The 16,646-nt window shown below is 40.3% G+C and overlaps 1 protein-coding gene across 1 annotated transcript in view; it reads right to left on the reverse strand.

The window, feature by feature from the left end:
• Positions 1–16,646, reverse strand: part of LOC134390401 (cilia- and flagella-associated protein 61-like) — a 222,856-nt gene that overhangs the window by 42,711 nt on the left and 163,499 nt on the right. Inside the window, 1 exon segment of the mRNA XM_063113697.1 lies at positions 7,397–7,689. Coding sequence (XP_062969767.1) covers positions 7,397–7,689 — 293 coding nt within the window.

A 16,646-nucleotide genomic window follows, 5' to 3' on the forward strand; every position in this document is an offset into this window, starting at 1 on the left:
AGGTAGATCATGTAGGGTAGTAGAAACCTGGAACAATGACCAGTATGGAGATAATTTCCCTTATTTTAGAGACTTTTTAAAGAGAGTGGACTGTAGTCATGTTATGCTCTAATAGAAGAATAGAGATGATAGGAAAAAATAGTGAACTTGGAGTTATATCAATAGAAATTGTCCAATCTGAAGAACAGGGAGAGAGAGAAAAAAAAGAGATTGGAACAAATGAACAGTATTAAAGCCCCAGGGGACAATATCAAAAGCTCTAAAAGATATGTAGTTGGAACCCCAGAAAGAGAGGAGAGAAGAATGGGGTAAGAAACAATGGCCAAGAACTTGCTAAACCTAAGTAAAAGTCATAAATTTGTAGATTCAAGAAGCTCAGTGATTTACCCAAACAAGATAAATTCAAGAAAAATCACACCTAGAGACATAAAACACAGAACACCCACAGCATCAAACTGCTGAAAACCAAAGATAAAGAGAAAATCTTGAAAGTAACTGGTGGAAAATGACACATTACATACAGGGGAACAATGTTTTGAATGACTACAGATTTTTAAATCAAAATGCATGGATATCAGAAGATGGTGTAAAAACATCTTCAAAGTGTTGAAACAAAAACCTGTCAGTCCAGAATCTACATCCAGTGAAAATGTCCTTCAATAATAAAGGCAAAATAAAGATATTTTCAGATAGAGGAAAACTAGACAATTAGTTGCTAGCAGACGTACAATATGAGAAATGCTACAGAAAGTTACTCAGGCTGAAGGGAGACTTGGATTTTCAGATATAAAGAATGAGCAATAAAATTAGAAAATATCTTAGTTCTTTAAAATATATACGACTGTTTAAAACAAAAATTACATTATTTGTCTTGTTGATTTTTCAGTATGTGTACATGTGGTACAGGCGATGACTATGAACAAAATGGATCCCCAGGGAGTGGGGAGAAGGACCTGTACAGCTGCAAAGTTTTCACATTTTATATGAAATGGTACAATATTAACTCTATCGAATGTGAAAAATTGTTATGTGTGTTATAATCATAGAGCAATCACTAAAAATAAAATAAGATATAACTGAAAAGCCAATCGAAACAGAATACTAAGAAATACTCTAATACTCCAAAATAAAGCAGGCAAGGGGGAACATAAGGACAAAAAGCAGAGGGAATAAACAGTAAATAATTATAAAATTGTAGACCTAAATCTAATTATGAGTGACTACACGACATATTAATGGCTTCAACACTTTAATTAAAATGCAGAGATAGTCAGAAAGGATAAAAAAGTATGTGGTAGGTAGACTCTAAGATGGTCCTGAAGATTCCCACGTCTCCCTCGGAGCGTGGGTGTGAACTGTGAATATGGTGATGTGATGTTATACGGCACAGGTGACTTTAAGAAAGGGAGATCATGCTTGGTGGGTCTGATTTAGCCAGATAAGCCCCTAAAAGGGACCAGGCTTTTCCAGAAGAAGGGAATTCAAAGTGTGAGGGGCATTTGATATGAGGGAGATCCTCTGTTGCCGACTTGAAGATGGAAGGGGTCATGTGGCAAGGAATGTGGATGGTCTCTAGGAACTGAGAAGGCCCCTGGCTAAGTCATAAAGGAAATGGGGACCTCAGTTCTCAGCTGCAAGGAACTAAATTCTACCACAACCACATGAGCTTGGAAAATGACTCCAAACTCTAAATAGAACACAGCCTTGCTGGCAACTTGATTTTAGCCTTGAGAGTACCCTCAGGAGTCCCTCAGCAGAGAAGCCAGCCAAACCATGCCTGTACTTCTGACTTACAGAACTATGAGGTAATAAATGGATGTTGTTTTATAGGCTGCTAAGTTTGTGGTAATTTTCTATGTAGTAATAAAAATATTAATACAATTTACTTTATGATACCTACAAGAGACACACTATACCTAAAGACACAGATAAGTAGAAAGTAAATGGATGAAAAAAATATACCAGAAGGATGGAATGACTATATTAACATTAGATAAAGTGGACCTTAAGATAAGGGATATTATCAAAGATAAAGAGGGACATTTCATCAGGACAGAAGGCACAATTCATGAGGTAGATATAACAATTGTAAATGTTTGAGTTTAATAACAGAGCCTCTTAAAAGATAAAGCAAAAACTGACAGAATTAAGAGGAGAAATAGAAAATTCCACTATTATAATAAGAGATTTTAACACCCCCTCTCAGCAATTGATAGAACTAAACAAAAAGTATCAGTAAAGACATAGGAGAGATGAACTATCAACCACATTGAACTTATTATTATTTCTAGAACACTATATCCGACAAGCACAGAATACATATTCTTTATATGTTCACGAAGATAGTCAATATGCATGGACATAAAACAAGTCTCAGTGAATCTTAAAGGATTGAAATAATAAAGAATATGTTCTCTGACCACAAAAGCATTAAATTAGACGTGAATAAGAATATCTAGGAACATCTCAAATATTTGGATATTAAACAACACATTTCTAAATAATCGAAAGGTCAATGAAGAATCACAGGGAGATTAGAAAATATTTTGAACTAAATGATAATGAAAATTTAACATATTAAAATTTATGGTAGCCAGCTAAAACATAGAGGAAAACTTACAGCTTAAATGCTTATATAAATCAATGACCTAAGGTTCTGCCTTGAGAAACTAGAGAAAGAAGGGCAAAGTAAATCCAAAGCAAGCAGAAGGAAGAAAATAATTGTTAGGAGCAGAATCAATGGCGGAGAAAAATGACAGATAATAGAGAAAAGTAACAAACTCAAAAGCTGGTTCTTTGAAAAAAAAATCAATACAGTTGGCAAACCCTTATCTAGACAGAGAGAGAGAGATTGAGAGACAGATTGAACACAATTCCCCAATATCAGAAATAAATGAAGGGTTATTACAACAGATCCTAGATATTAAATAGATAATAAAATAATATATGAACAACTTAATGCTAACAAATTTGACCAACTTGAATGAAATATACAAACTTTTTAAACAATACACCTTTTACCAAAATTGACCTAAGAAGCAGCAGAGAATCCAAATAGCCTTATATCTAGCAAAGAAATTGAATTTGTTGTAAAAAAAAATCTTCCCACAATATGAACTATAGGCCCAGATTGCTTCACTGGTTAATTACATCAAACACTCAAGGAATAATACCAGTCTTACATAAAATTTTTCAGAAAATAAGGAGGGAACATTGCCTAAATTATTTTATGAGACCAACATAGCCCAAATAACAACATCTTACAAGCATAAGAACAAAAATTATAGACCCAATACCCCTCATGAATACAGTTCCAAAAAAGTTTCAAAAATTCCTAAAACATATTAGCAAATAAAATTCAACAATATATAGAAGAATACATCATGACTAACTAGGGTTTAAGATTTTGAAAAATCAGTCAATGCAATTCACTGTATTAAAGAATTAAGGAGAAAAGAATATGATTTTTTCAAGAGATATGGAAAATTCACTTGACAAAATTCAACAGCCATTCATAACAAAACCTCTGAAGAAACTAGGAATGAAAGGTTATTTCCTCGGTCTAATAAAAGACACCAAAGAAAAACCCACAGCCAACCTCCTTCATATTTAAGGATGAAAGTCTGAATGTTCTTTAATGAGATATGGAACAAGGCAAAGATGTCTATTTTGCCCACTTTTATTCAACACTGGAGGGCCTAGCCAGTGGAATAAAGCAAGGAACTGGAATAAAAGGCTTAAATAGTAGAAAAGAAGTAAAACTGTCCCTATTTTCATATGTTTACATATCTAGAAAGCAACAACCAGACTAATAAGTAAATTTAGCAAAGTCTCAGGTTACAACATTTATACACAAAATCAATTGCATTTTGTAAATCACCAGTGATCAATTAGAAAACAAACTTAAAAAAATCCATTTATAATAGCCAGATACTTCACAAAAGGAAAAACAGCAACGTCCAAATAACCACACTGATAAGAGTTTGGACACGTTGTCCCCCTCCAAAACTCACGTGGAAACCTGATTCCCAATGTGGCTGTGTTGGGAGCTGTTTGAATCATGGAGGTGGATCCCTCATGAATGGATTAATGCTCTCCCTGGGAGGTAGGGGTAGTGAGTGAGTTCTCGTTTACTAGTTCCCACCAGAGCTGGTTGTTTAAAAGACCCTGGCACCTTCTCCCTCTCTCTCTCTTGCTTCCTCTCGCCATGTGATCTGCTTGTACGTACCAGATGGATGCTGCTTTGTGCAGCCTGAAGCCCACACCAGATGCAACTGTCCCTGAATTGTAAGCCAAATAAGCCTCTGTTCTTTATAAATTACCTAGTCTCAGGTGTTCTGTTATAGCAACACAAAAATGGACTAACACACACATGAAAAGATGCCCATCATCATTAATTATCAGGAAAGCACCAATTAAAAACTCAACGATACACCATGCCACACCCATGAGAATGGCTGAAATTAGAAAGACTGACTGTACCAAGTGATGACAAGAATATGGAGCAACTGGAACTCTCATGCACTGCTGATGGAAATGTAAAATGGTACAGATACTTTGGGGAGCAATACAGTAGCTTCTTAAAAAGGAAAACATTCACCTACCATATCACCTAGCCATTGTTGAAGTATACAGCTAAGAGAAATGAAAATATATGTCTACACAAAGACATGTACAAGCATGTGCATGGCAGGAAAATGAATAAACCAGACGTGGTATATCCATACAATGGAATACTACTCAGCCACAAAAAGGAATGAACTATTGACATATGCAACAATATGGAATCTCAAAATCACTATTCTGAGTAGAAGAAGCCAAATTTTAAAACAATGGTGCATAATGTATGATACCAGTTATAAAAATTGTAGTTTTAGCAGGTACATACACTTATGACAATGTCTGTTTCCAGGGCTGCTGTCACAAAGTACCACAAACTGGGTAGCTCAAAACAACAAAAGTGTATTCTCTCACAGTTCTGGAGACTAGAAGTCTAAAATCCAGGTGTTGCCAGGACCATGCTCCCTCCACAGGCTCTGGGGAAGAACCCTTCCTTGCCTCTCCCAGCTTCTGGAGGCTGCTGGCAGTGCTTGCCATTCCACGGCTTGTAGCAGCCATCACTCCCATCTCTGATACTTCTTCCTTGTGTGTCTCCTCTGTGTCTTCAAATCTCTCTCCCCACACAAGAACACCAGTCACTGGATTTAGAGCTCATCCTGATCCAGGATGAACTTCTATTTAGTTCATTACATCTGCAAAGACCTTATTTCCAGGTAAGTTCACATTCGCTGGTCCTGGGGGTTAAGACTTCAACATGTCTTTTTGGGGGACATAATTCAACCCTTAACACCATCACCACAGTCAAGATAAGGAACATATTAATCCCCACCAAAAGTTGCTGAATGCCCTGGCAGATGCCACCCAAAGCAGACAGTAAGAGGAATAAATACCCTGACTTCTCCCTTCCCGTATCTCATCTCCCACAAGGACAAACTGTAGGCTAATACAAAAGAAAATCAGAGAGTAATGGAGCCTGGGAAATGTCATCTGCAGGGGTCATTCCTTGTGATGCAAAGTAGGGCAGGGGAAGGTAGGAGAAAGGATCTGACAGCAAACAGGTCAGGGTCTGAAGGTGCACTGGATCACGGCAGGTGAGAGTGTCTGCCACACATCTTTGCCCTGACTGATTCTAATCTGCGGTTGGAAGAAAGGGTCAGAGGGGCTGCTAGAGAAACTGCAGTCAGTGGGATATTTGGGGAGGTTTCCATAGGCCTCTGCTTCCTCAACAGGGCATGTGCTCACCTCCAGAGGTTCCCACGATCATCATTTGGGGGAAGAGAGGGATTTGGGTAAAAACATTTTGAATTTTCCTATCTTAAGAAGGTGTTGTGACATACGTGTATAGACAATATCACTTTTAAAATAAAGTGAATTTCTTCTGTCTTTTTCACTGTTACATCCCTAACACCTAGGACAGAGCCTGGGACCTAGTAGGGGTTCAATTAATATCTGAGGAATGAATGAATAAATGAATGTATCACAAAGCAGAATACAGAATTTCCATGGATCTCAGGATAAAATGAGAGATTCCAGAGAAATCTCTTGTGGTGGGGATCTGCTTTCAGCCCCTGTGTAGACTCTGGGTTGAGAGGGGTATGAAGGTCACTAGCCTCAACCCTCTAAGGGGTTGGGTGAGGATCCCTGACTTAAGCTGGCCACCCACTACTTCCAGGTAAGGAACTGCTATACGCCCCTACCGCTAAGTGGTTGGCCCACTAGATGTACCACAGCCGCTAACACATGCCCTTGACCTATACAGTTCCAGTCCTCACACTGACCTTGGCCTCCCCTTTGTGTGTGGTCCCCTGCTTTTTAGTTAGATTGACCGGCCCCTTCCCTCCCTCCCTCCCTCCCTCTCTGAGGACTTCTAATCTCCTGAGCTGGAAACTCTGAGGACGTAGTTTGGAAGTCAGGCTCTTACACCCCCAAAAGCAAGCACTCCCTCTACCCACATCTTCAAAGTCTCTGTGCCGTGGGGAAACACCAACTATCCCTATTTCCAGAATCTTGAGAGCTTAATGCAGCATAAACTATGGGACCTGGCTGGGATCCCAGCACCACCACTGACTTGGCACCATAGTATCCTCATCTGTAAAATGGGGATGCTTCCCTTTATAGGGCTGTCCTGACGAGGTGACAGAATGTGTGGCAAGCACACAGCACCATGCCCGGGACACAGCAAGCTCTCAGTAAATAGTAGCACTTTTCAAATCTTTGACACTCCTTCCAGGAAGAGGCAAAGTCAAATTCCCCTCTCCTTGAATATGGGCTGGCTATAGTGACTTGCCTCTAGCAAACAGAATGCGGTGGAACTACGCTGCTTGACTTCTGAGGCTAGGTCATAAAAGGTGACACAGCCTCCCTATCTCTCTGTCTCTTTCTCTCCACTTACCCTTAGAACCAAGCCACCATGCTGTGAGAAAGCCCAGTCTCATGAAGGCACCATTTATAAGTGTTCTGGGCAAAATCTCAACTGAAGTTGATCCAGCCCCAGCAGCCAGACATGTGAATGAACAGGCCTTCTAGATGAATCCAACACCACCCACTGTCCAAGTCTTCAGCTGCATCAGAGACCTCGAGTGAGAACTGCCTGGCTAAGCCAGCCAACCCCCCTGCCCCCACCAGAAGAGAAAATAGTAACAAATGATTGTTGTTGCTTTATGCCACCAACTTTGGGGTGGCTTGATACTCAGCAAGCGATAACCTGAACAGTTAGAAAACAAAACCCCAAATCTGTGGCTATAAATTCACTACCCACTATTTTTCGGTTCCCCAGACCCCTGAAAAGTGACCACCCTCCCCAGCTGGACAGTGAAGTCCCCAGGGATAGGCTTACAGAGCACTGGAGTCTGAAAGGCTTGGTGGGTGTGGTGAAACAGGCACTGTGGATGGGATCGGGAGACAGGCCCTCGTTCCACTGAGCCAGGATCGCGTCCTGGTAGATGGTCACTCCGGCTGCCCTGAGTGCCTCGTTCACTGCACTTTCTACCTCGTAGTTGTTGATGCAGGTGACGGCTGAGGTGGACGGGGGCTGCACAAGGTAGATGCAGGCGCCCCTCACGCCAATGTTTAAGAGCATTTCCACTGTGGTGTAAGCATCAATTGTATTCCCATAGACAATGACATTCCCTAGGAAAGGAGAGAAAATGCTAAGACATATGATTAAAGACAAACAAACAAACAAACAAACAAACAAAAAACCTTATTAGTCAGTTGCTCATAATGCCGAATTGCTCCCTATAACCCTCTCATTTTTCAGCTGCCGGAAGCCAGGGGTGTTACCTAGCAACAGCGACCAAGATAATTTACTAAAGAATTGGCATAAAATATCCCACAAAGTAGTCAAGTACTTTTAACGAGAAGTAGGACACATTTATGTTCCTGTAATTTGAAAGTTGAAATTATGCTGAATGAAGCTGTCTAGAATAAAGTCTTTTATCTTGTTTTTTGTTCCCTATTGGCTACACTTAATAAGGAAACAAAATGACTGAAATTCATGGTACGCAGAAGTTCTTCCTAAGAGATGAAAGGACAATGGAAAAAATATTCATGTGCATGATGTTACTGACATTTTAATATTAAAATGTTGAACTGGATTGATTTCTAGGAAATTTTTCCTTTTTTGAGAACTAAAGACTAGAACATTCTGCTTTTCAAGAGATGATTTTATATTCAAATTCTGACTTTAGTATCAAGAATTTAATGTTTCAAGACCTAGCTGGAGGGACTGAAGGATGTTATTTAGGTCAGGAAAAATAAAATCACAAAGTAGTCTTGGAAGATCTCCCCTGTGTAAGAGCATTGTGATGGTGCCAGTCTACCCCATTTATGTACATTTCTCAAAAGTACCATAGAAGCAATCACACATCCTATTCTACTGTTTCATCACTTTTAAGATCAATGTCACTAGTAAATGAGTGAAATGTAGTTTACACTATTTTTGACATTGAATTGGCCTTTTTACCTTTCCACAGAGAAAGAAACTGCCATGGACTCACTTTTCAGGGAGAATGAAACAATTTTACCACAAAATGCATGCTTTATTTAATCTCTCTATACTTTTTACACATCTATGAAATGGTATGAAAAGGAATTTTACAAGGCAAAATAAATGGCAAGTGTATTCATTCAATTTGGTTGAAGAAATTATGCAAAAATCGATTTCAATCCAAAATTGAAAGGAGGTGTGATGGCTTGGCTTATTTGCCTAAGAAAAATATGCTGGAATAATTTTCAGATGGTTTCTCTGAAGGTAAAAACATCTAGAAGGTTCTCCCATACTCCCTGCCCCTCAACCATGGAAGCCAAGAAGCTGCTGAGTGAGGGAGTGGGATCCTTTCTTCCTGCCTTCACTAGGATGCTCCAATTCTGTGGCTATGATTTTCTCTCTATACACATGCTTTAATGCAACACTCCTCAGTGAGTGGCATTTTTCTTGGCTGAAAGAGACAACATTTTGTTAAATTATTGAGGTTCCCACCTGCTGCAAAACATGATTCTTAGTGGTCTGGCACAACAAAGAGTCAGCCTGCCAGGAAAAGCAAAACCTGAACCTAAAATCATCAAAAGTTTGAGATCTTCTACCCTTCTGAAATATGCATGCCAAGAAAATATTCACTTTCAGTTGAACAAATTTAACTGTATAGGCCCCACACAACCCAGAGTTTAATATTTTTCCAGTTTCCTTCATGTTAGCTATTAGCAGCTGTACTATGAGCTGGGCTTTTTCACAATAGGCTCAAGGAATTCTGGAAATGTCAGGCTGCTGGGGTTGGAAAAGCTGTACTAGCTAGCAAGGGTTGCCCACAGATTGCAGGCAGCTCGTGAAGAGCTTCTAATCAAAGGTAATACATGTTACAAAATTGCTAACGTTCAAATTAGAGGTTTATTTAGAGATATTCTACCTTCTCAACAGTTTCAGCTATCTTTAAGTTTAATTCAAAACAAAATTCCCTAACAAAGATATGAGACAACAGTCAGCCACGATAGTGCCACATAACAAATCACCTCAAAACCCATCAAACAACCCTCAGCGTGTTGTGGGTTGCTGCACTCATCTGTGGTGGGCTGACATCAGATGATCTGGCTCCAAGCTGTGGTTGGCTCCGTGTGTGTTTCATCCTGGCAGCTACCTGAGCCATTTTCTATTTGTGGAAGGGCAGGCACCACCGCTCCAGCACATTTCAAGCCTCTGACTGTGTCACATCCACCAACATTCCATCAACCAAAGCGCGCTGCGTGGCCTCGCCAGTGGTCAAGGGAGTGGGAGGTCCACTCTGCCCACACAGGGAGGGGCGGGGGAATGAATATTTGCTGAACAATAGTCCAAACCATCACAATCATATAATAAATGATTGTGATTTCATCTAAACTTTTCACTGAAACATGCTTTATATGATTACTTAGCTATATTTCTCAAACCCATAAAATATAATAGAATCTCATTACAGTATATTCTGTTATGAAATAAGAACATTTTACAGGTCAAATCACATCTCTCCACAAAAATAACGAGATTTTTATATAAAAGACAAAATTTTATTTCTAAACATCATGTAAAAGTTGGCCTGTTACTCTTCACCAGTTCAATCTCTCACTTTTCAAACGCCGCCTCTCTGTGGAAAATTATCTTCCCATTATTTTTGTACAACTGCCAATTCCTTATACACCATTTCTCACTCTTAGTTTGTAAAGAATTTTTAGATTCAACTCGTGTTTATCTCTTGACTCCTATATGCCAGGCACAGTTAGAAACTTTTCTACACAATCTTTTATTATTATTATTAACAATAACAGTAACACTTAGAGTTGTTAACAGTAAATTGGCTTCACTCAAATGCCTATAAAAAATTTTTTTCATAAGCTGACAGCAAAAATATAAGCATGCCAATAATTCATAGAATAACCAGTCTTTTATTTTGGGGGATCCCCAGAAAAAACTAGTAAAGATTTGATTATTCATTTTGGGACAAATAAAGCTAGGTGTGCAAATATGATTACTTATATTTATCAGGGTAACTTTACTAGCACGGGGGGCTTGGAACTCGTGCTTGTGAAGCCCCCAGTTAAGGCCTCACCACAGCCTGCTCATAGGCAGGCCTGGGCCCAGCAGAGGGTCCAGCTTCCAGCCAGGGGAGGTCACAGCAGGCACGGGTGGTCTCAACCCTTCTTTCCCACACTCACCATGGCTGGCACACGGCAGCTTCTCTGTGGGATGATTTCTTTGGACCGTAAGATCCATGTTTACCGTTTCCACTGTTATCCCTGGAGGCCTGCACAGTGCCTGGCCCACGGCGGACGTGATCAGATGTTTTCTGACTGAATATGTGGATGAGTCCTTGAGGTTTACCAGACTGCTGATCCTAAGACTTTTTCCTTGCTAACTGGACCTTACTTTTGGGCCCTCTACTCATTTGGCACAGAATGACCTCACTGTGGCCAGGTTTTCCTTCTATATATTTCTACTTGGTGTTCACTTTGAAGTTGGAACTATAAGAAATATACAACCACAGGATGGGTTGTGTACCTGAGATGTGTAAGACAAAAACATGTTCCTCTTAACAATATTAGATCTGGTTATTAGGTTTCCAGTATAGCTCACAAAATCTTACCTAATCCCAAAATGTAACCAAAATATTATTAATAATAATATTATTGCCATGTTGGTGGTGTTTAAACTCAGAGAAGCAGGAAATCACATCTTCAATGTGCTATTTAAGGAAAGGCAGATGTTGAGTAGATAGAAGAACAGATTTGTAAAGATGCTGAAGGGAACTTCTGGGAGTTTTTAGGGGTGTAGGAGGTTTACGCACTGGTTTTCTTTCAGAGGCTATGACTTCAGATCATAGGGTTTTCTTATATTTTATATGGATGATAGAAGTTGTATAACTAGTACGTCACAAGGGCTAGGTCAGTTTTTGACTGAATCAAGGAGGAAAGATGGGGAAGGAAGGAAATAGAGACAGAAAGAAAGAGGGGCAGAGAGAACAGTGAGAGATTCAGAGAAACAGATTTTCCTCAATCCCTGGGTAACAGAAGAAAGAGTTTTAATGTAGGTGCTGCTGAAAGCGCAGGTGGAATGAACTGAAGGGTAAGTAAATGATGACCGAAAAAGGGGAAACACGACGTTGGCTTTGCCTAGGGGAGATGCTGGCGCTGACAGTTGTGTGCCAGCCAGTGCATGCAGCAGAGCGTGTGGGGACCCACTGATGCAGAACACCCTGACCACTGTATAGAGGGGATGAGGCAGCACCGGGTTACTGGTGCCCATGACATATATTCTTTGACAGCATGCTTTTAATAAGCCAGAAAACTGCAGTTAGTTAAAGATGAATGTAATCAATGTATTTCCACCACTTAGTTGCTTTATAACTCATGGAGTCCCTGCAAATATTTAGATGGAAGTCACACATTGCAGGGCCTTCCTTCACATAGCTGGGATGTCACATGCATTCTTTTGAAGTTTCTATGCATATATGGAAGAAATAACTCGCAAAAATGAGGATTTCCTTTGGATATCCATTTTATGCTAGAAGATCTGGTCACCATCTTCTTTCCAGCTTAGCGTATTTAACAGGTAAGAAACGACCAATTTTGCCTTTGATCTGATGGGTGACAGAGGTAAAGGGTGGGCTGCCCTACTTTGAAATGGCAAATGATAACTGATGATTGTAACACTCTGGGTGAATTTTCAAGAAAGGATAACAGAATATAACCATAGAAGTTTTCAAGGAAGGTCAATCTTTGTTGCTCCTTTTAGGGAACAAATTATGCATTACTATGATTACAGATCTGAAATGGGAGGCAGGGTCCAAGGAGGGCACCAGTAAAAAGGCAGCTGTGTGAAAGCTCCTGAAATTAAAGTTGGCAGAAAGGAGCACCCAGTCGTTCTCTCGCTGCTAACCGGCTGCAGCCTTTCAAACACAATGTGCAAGGTGCTGCCAAGAGGAAGGACGGGCTTCAGCATGGAAGCCCAGCCAGGAGGAGGAGAGGAAAAGTCACGATGTAAATCAACAGCGGAGTGACGTCTCAGTTCCCCACTTCAGACTGAAAAGCACCGAGACTTGCCATTTAAAATGCTGGCATGTGTGTAGAGGTGATCTTCGTGCTCTTTGATTCATACTCTCGGAAGGTGAAAATGAAGACACCAGCAACTTTGATGGTGACTGCCTAAACAAGGCAATTATACTTTAAAGTTCCAACCATAATAAAGCATCCAGATGCAGGAGGTTAAAAAGATAAATATAAATTTTTAAATTTATATTAATCAGGGGAAAAGATGCCAGTTTCATCATCCTGGTTCCTGAAATATTAGGTAATAGTTTCAGGAGTTAGAAAACTCACTAACAATTAAAGGTAAAAAGACTTTATAGAAATGAAAAGCTAAGTTGTTCTTCCTATTAAGTTCAAGAAACAAAAAACAGTGTTAATTTTTTTAGTCATAAACTTACCCTAAGAGTAATGAAAAAAATCTTTTTAAGAAATTATTTTCAGTAGATGCTAAAAAGGCATTTTATTCTTTTGAACCAAGTGCTTTACTTTTAACCACTTGGAAAGTGATTTTTGCTGCCATTTCATGATCATGCTCAATACTCTAAAGATGAAGGACTCTCCAAGAGGAAAACGATGATTTGGAAAAAAGGGAAGGATTTCCTGATCTGATGATCTGACCATAATATCAGATCTCATGAGTATAAGAAATAAACTCAGGAGTTATGAACACAGATATTGATATGAATATTTCTTCATAATTTTTCATTAAGGCCAGAGAAAACAGGAATTATATACTACATTTTATAATTTATGTATTTTAATTGTTTCTAAGAATATTTACCTATTCTGTTTTATATATATATATATATATATATATATATATTTTTTTTTTTTTTTTTTTTGACTGGTAAGGGGATCGCAACTCCTGCCTTGGTGTCATCCGCACCATGCTCAGCCAGTGAGCGCACCGGCCACCCCTATCTAGGATCCGAACCCATGGCCTTGGTGCTACCAGTGCCACACTCTCCCAAGTGAGCCACGGGGCCGGCCCTATTCTTTTATATTTTAATGAAGAATTGTATTTCCTTTTTCCAGTGCAAAAAAGACATACGGTGGTCATGTATGACCTCATTCATCCTCAGAAGGGGCCCAGGACATATATTTTATTATTTTCTCCAGGAAACTGAGCACAGAGAGGTTAAGCAATGAGCTCATGATCACACAGCAAGTGGGTGGGTCAACAGGACTCCAACCCTGTGAGTCCAGTTTCAGCACCAGGGCTCACACCACTGCACTACACTTGCAGATGGATACATAACATGTCACTAAAAAAAACCTCTAATTGGCATTTTGTCTGGACAAATATCTCTAGCAAACAACCAGATAATGAAAAAATTTTAAATAGATATCATAGAATGTATTAAATTATGAAATAAACACTCACTTAAGAAGCATATCATGCCCACAAATAGACCAGAAAATGCTCTTTTTATTTTTTGTAAGTCAAAGAATAAGATTTCTATGTCCCAAGCCTGACCTGTCCCATTTTTCTCTGCCAAATAAAAAGGGAAGAATATATTAGATATAACATAACAAAGACTTTGTTTGGTGATGCATGTACTGGAATTTTAATGTTATATTTTTTCTGCAAACATACTTTTAATAAGGTAGTAAACTGTGTTTAGCTAAAGATGAAAATAATTGATCCATTTTGAGCCATTAAAGCCGTTTTATATTTTTTACTCTACATTCATCCTACTTTTCATTTTCATAAAAATGACGGTAATAGCAGCCGAATTTCAATTAGTTTCAATTAATGCCATAAACTGTTATAATGTATCAGGTTGCTGGGCTCTATCAGAACCCCCCAGCTGAACACTCCAGGTTTTGTTTGCAGTTGAAAACAGCATTTGAGCCCTTGACGTCAGCTATTCTCCATGGCACTGGAGCAGTTCTAATAGTTTAGGGTAATTTACATCTATAAACCCATCCCACTCTAGAGCCTAAAAAATGATGTCAATTCCATCACAGGACAACTGTGCTCTCCTTTGGAAGCATAGGACCGAGGAGATAAAACAGCGATTGGGGGCGGTTATACTTTGTGTTTGTATTTGTGTGTATTTGCACTGTGTAGAAATTCAGAGGACAGCTGACCTCCTGCTAGGAACACTTGTTGTTCCTGCTACCCATCATCCACTGTTCCTCTTCTAGAACAATCCCTCCACCGTTCTCTGGGAATGAGCCCCTCCCCTCATGTCCCCGTGCTTCAGTAAAGTCAGGCCTGGTGTTTCCCAGGATTCGGGGTGTGGTTTCTGGATGGACATGTCACCCAATCACAGCTAATGAGACACAATGAGATTTTTTTCTCAGACCTTGTGAGGAGGGCACTGTCCTAGGCTACCTCCCCCTAACTCCACTCCGAACTATCTAGAAAGGAGGAAATTAACACTGAGGGAGTGAAACTAACCTATTACAAAAAAATGTCCACATCCCTTCTGGTGGTATTGGGGTGACATGAATGGAGAGCTCCATCAGAATGTTCAAATGAGCAGGAACGCAGCCCTGTTCCTTGTTTTTCCTGACATGCCAGAATTCTAGTTTCTGGCTTCAAATACCATCTGACTTGGAAATAAGCTACAAGTGGCTGTGCCAAGAGGACCACCAATGCAGCAAAGGTGACCAGTTGCAGTCATCACCTGCATCCATGGCTGTCCCACCTCCACCTGGCCACTGCCACCCTCTGTAGCCCTTCCTACTGGATCACTGTCTCTCTACAGATGGAAAGGTCACCTTCCTAAAGTGCGGTTTGGCATGTAATATCACCTCCCTGGTCATTTCCCTTAATAGGGCCTCATTCCCTAGAAGGTAGTCAGTTAAACGTGGACTTGGCCTGACACTTGAGGTCCTCCATGGTGTCTGTCTCCCACCTGCTCCTCTGCCTTCATCTCCCACTGCTGACCCCTTCACAGATGCTGCCCAGCCCTACTTGTTGACTGTCGGCTTCTGTTTGTTTTTACTTTTTTTTTTTAATTGTAACATAGTTGATTGGACGATTGTCTTTCGGACACAATTCAAACTCCCTCAACCTCTCTCCATCTGCTTATCCTGCTCTCCTCTAAGGCTGAGCTCAAGTTCTCTTCAACTGGGTTCTACTCATGCTGCATTTCCTGGAAGCCCCTGCAGGTATAACTGTCTCCTGTTGTTGCCTCATGGCTCTCTGGTGTGGATCAGCTTTCTGCAGCCAACTGGGGGTCTACCCTAGGCCCACCCTGTTCTGAGATTTGGACTGTGATCCAGTGATGCTGCATTTTCAGGGAAGAAAGGAAGGCACAGAGGCTGAAGAAAAGAACAGGGAAATAACTGCAAGAATAAGATTTGAATAGGGCTAATTACAGTCATGTCTGAATATGACTTGAATTATGGAAAAGCTGCAAAGAGAATGAGTTTCCTTCAGGCAGGAGGTGAACAGTTTTCTTCCTAACTTCTCTTACATGAGAAGTCATGTGAAAAGGGCCTCTATACAGAATTAAATTAACCTGGCCAGGCAGGTTTCTCAGATGGCTCTTAGAGCCTGGTCCCAGCATCTGAATGTTAGTAGCACCTACCTGGGAGGTGTCCTGGGGAGTCATTAAGTACCAGACTTGGGGGAAACTGCCTACATTTAAGAAAAGAAACTAATTTCCACATAACTTCTTGTCCTGGCTGTTCAGTGAGCGAAAGCAGGCACTAAGAGGGGCTTTATACAGTGGCTGATGTAAGACATTCTTCAAGCACCAAAAAGCACTGCCCTGTAAGTAGGCGCTGGAGCACTGCCCTCTTCCACAGCTAGTCAGGTCTGCAGACTAGCACCGATGCTCTTCCTCCATCTGGGGACCAAGGGACGAAGGAGAAGACACCCGAAGGAGACCACAGTCCTTGTGCTTTGGGACTTCTGGATTCTCTAACATCGACATTCAACCTTAAAAGCTTGCATTGCCATTTTAAGAGCCCTCTTCTTGGTGAAAATGCTATGGAGTCCTAATACCCCAAAAGGCTAAAGGTGCTAAGTGAAAGTACTGCACACTAACAGCACTGGACACAGTCCTAAGATGTAC

This window comes from Cynocephalus volans, chromosome 11, assembly GCF_027409185.1.
Source record: "Cynocephalus volans isolate mCynVol1 chromosome 11, mCynVol1.pri, whole genome shotgun sequence".
NCBI lineage: Eukaryota > Metazoa > Chordata > Mammalia > Dermoptera > Cynocephalidae > Cynocephalus > Cynocephalus volans.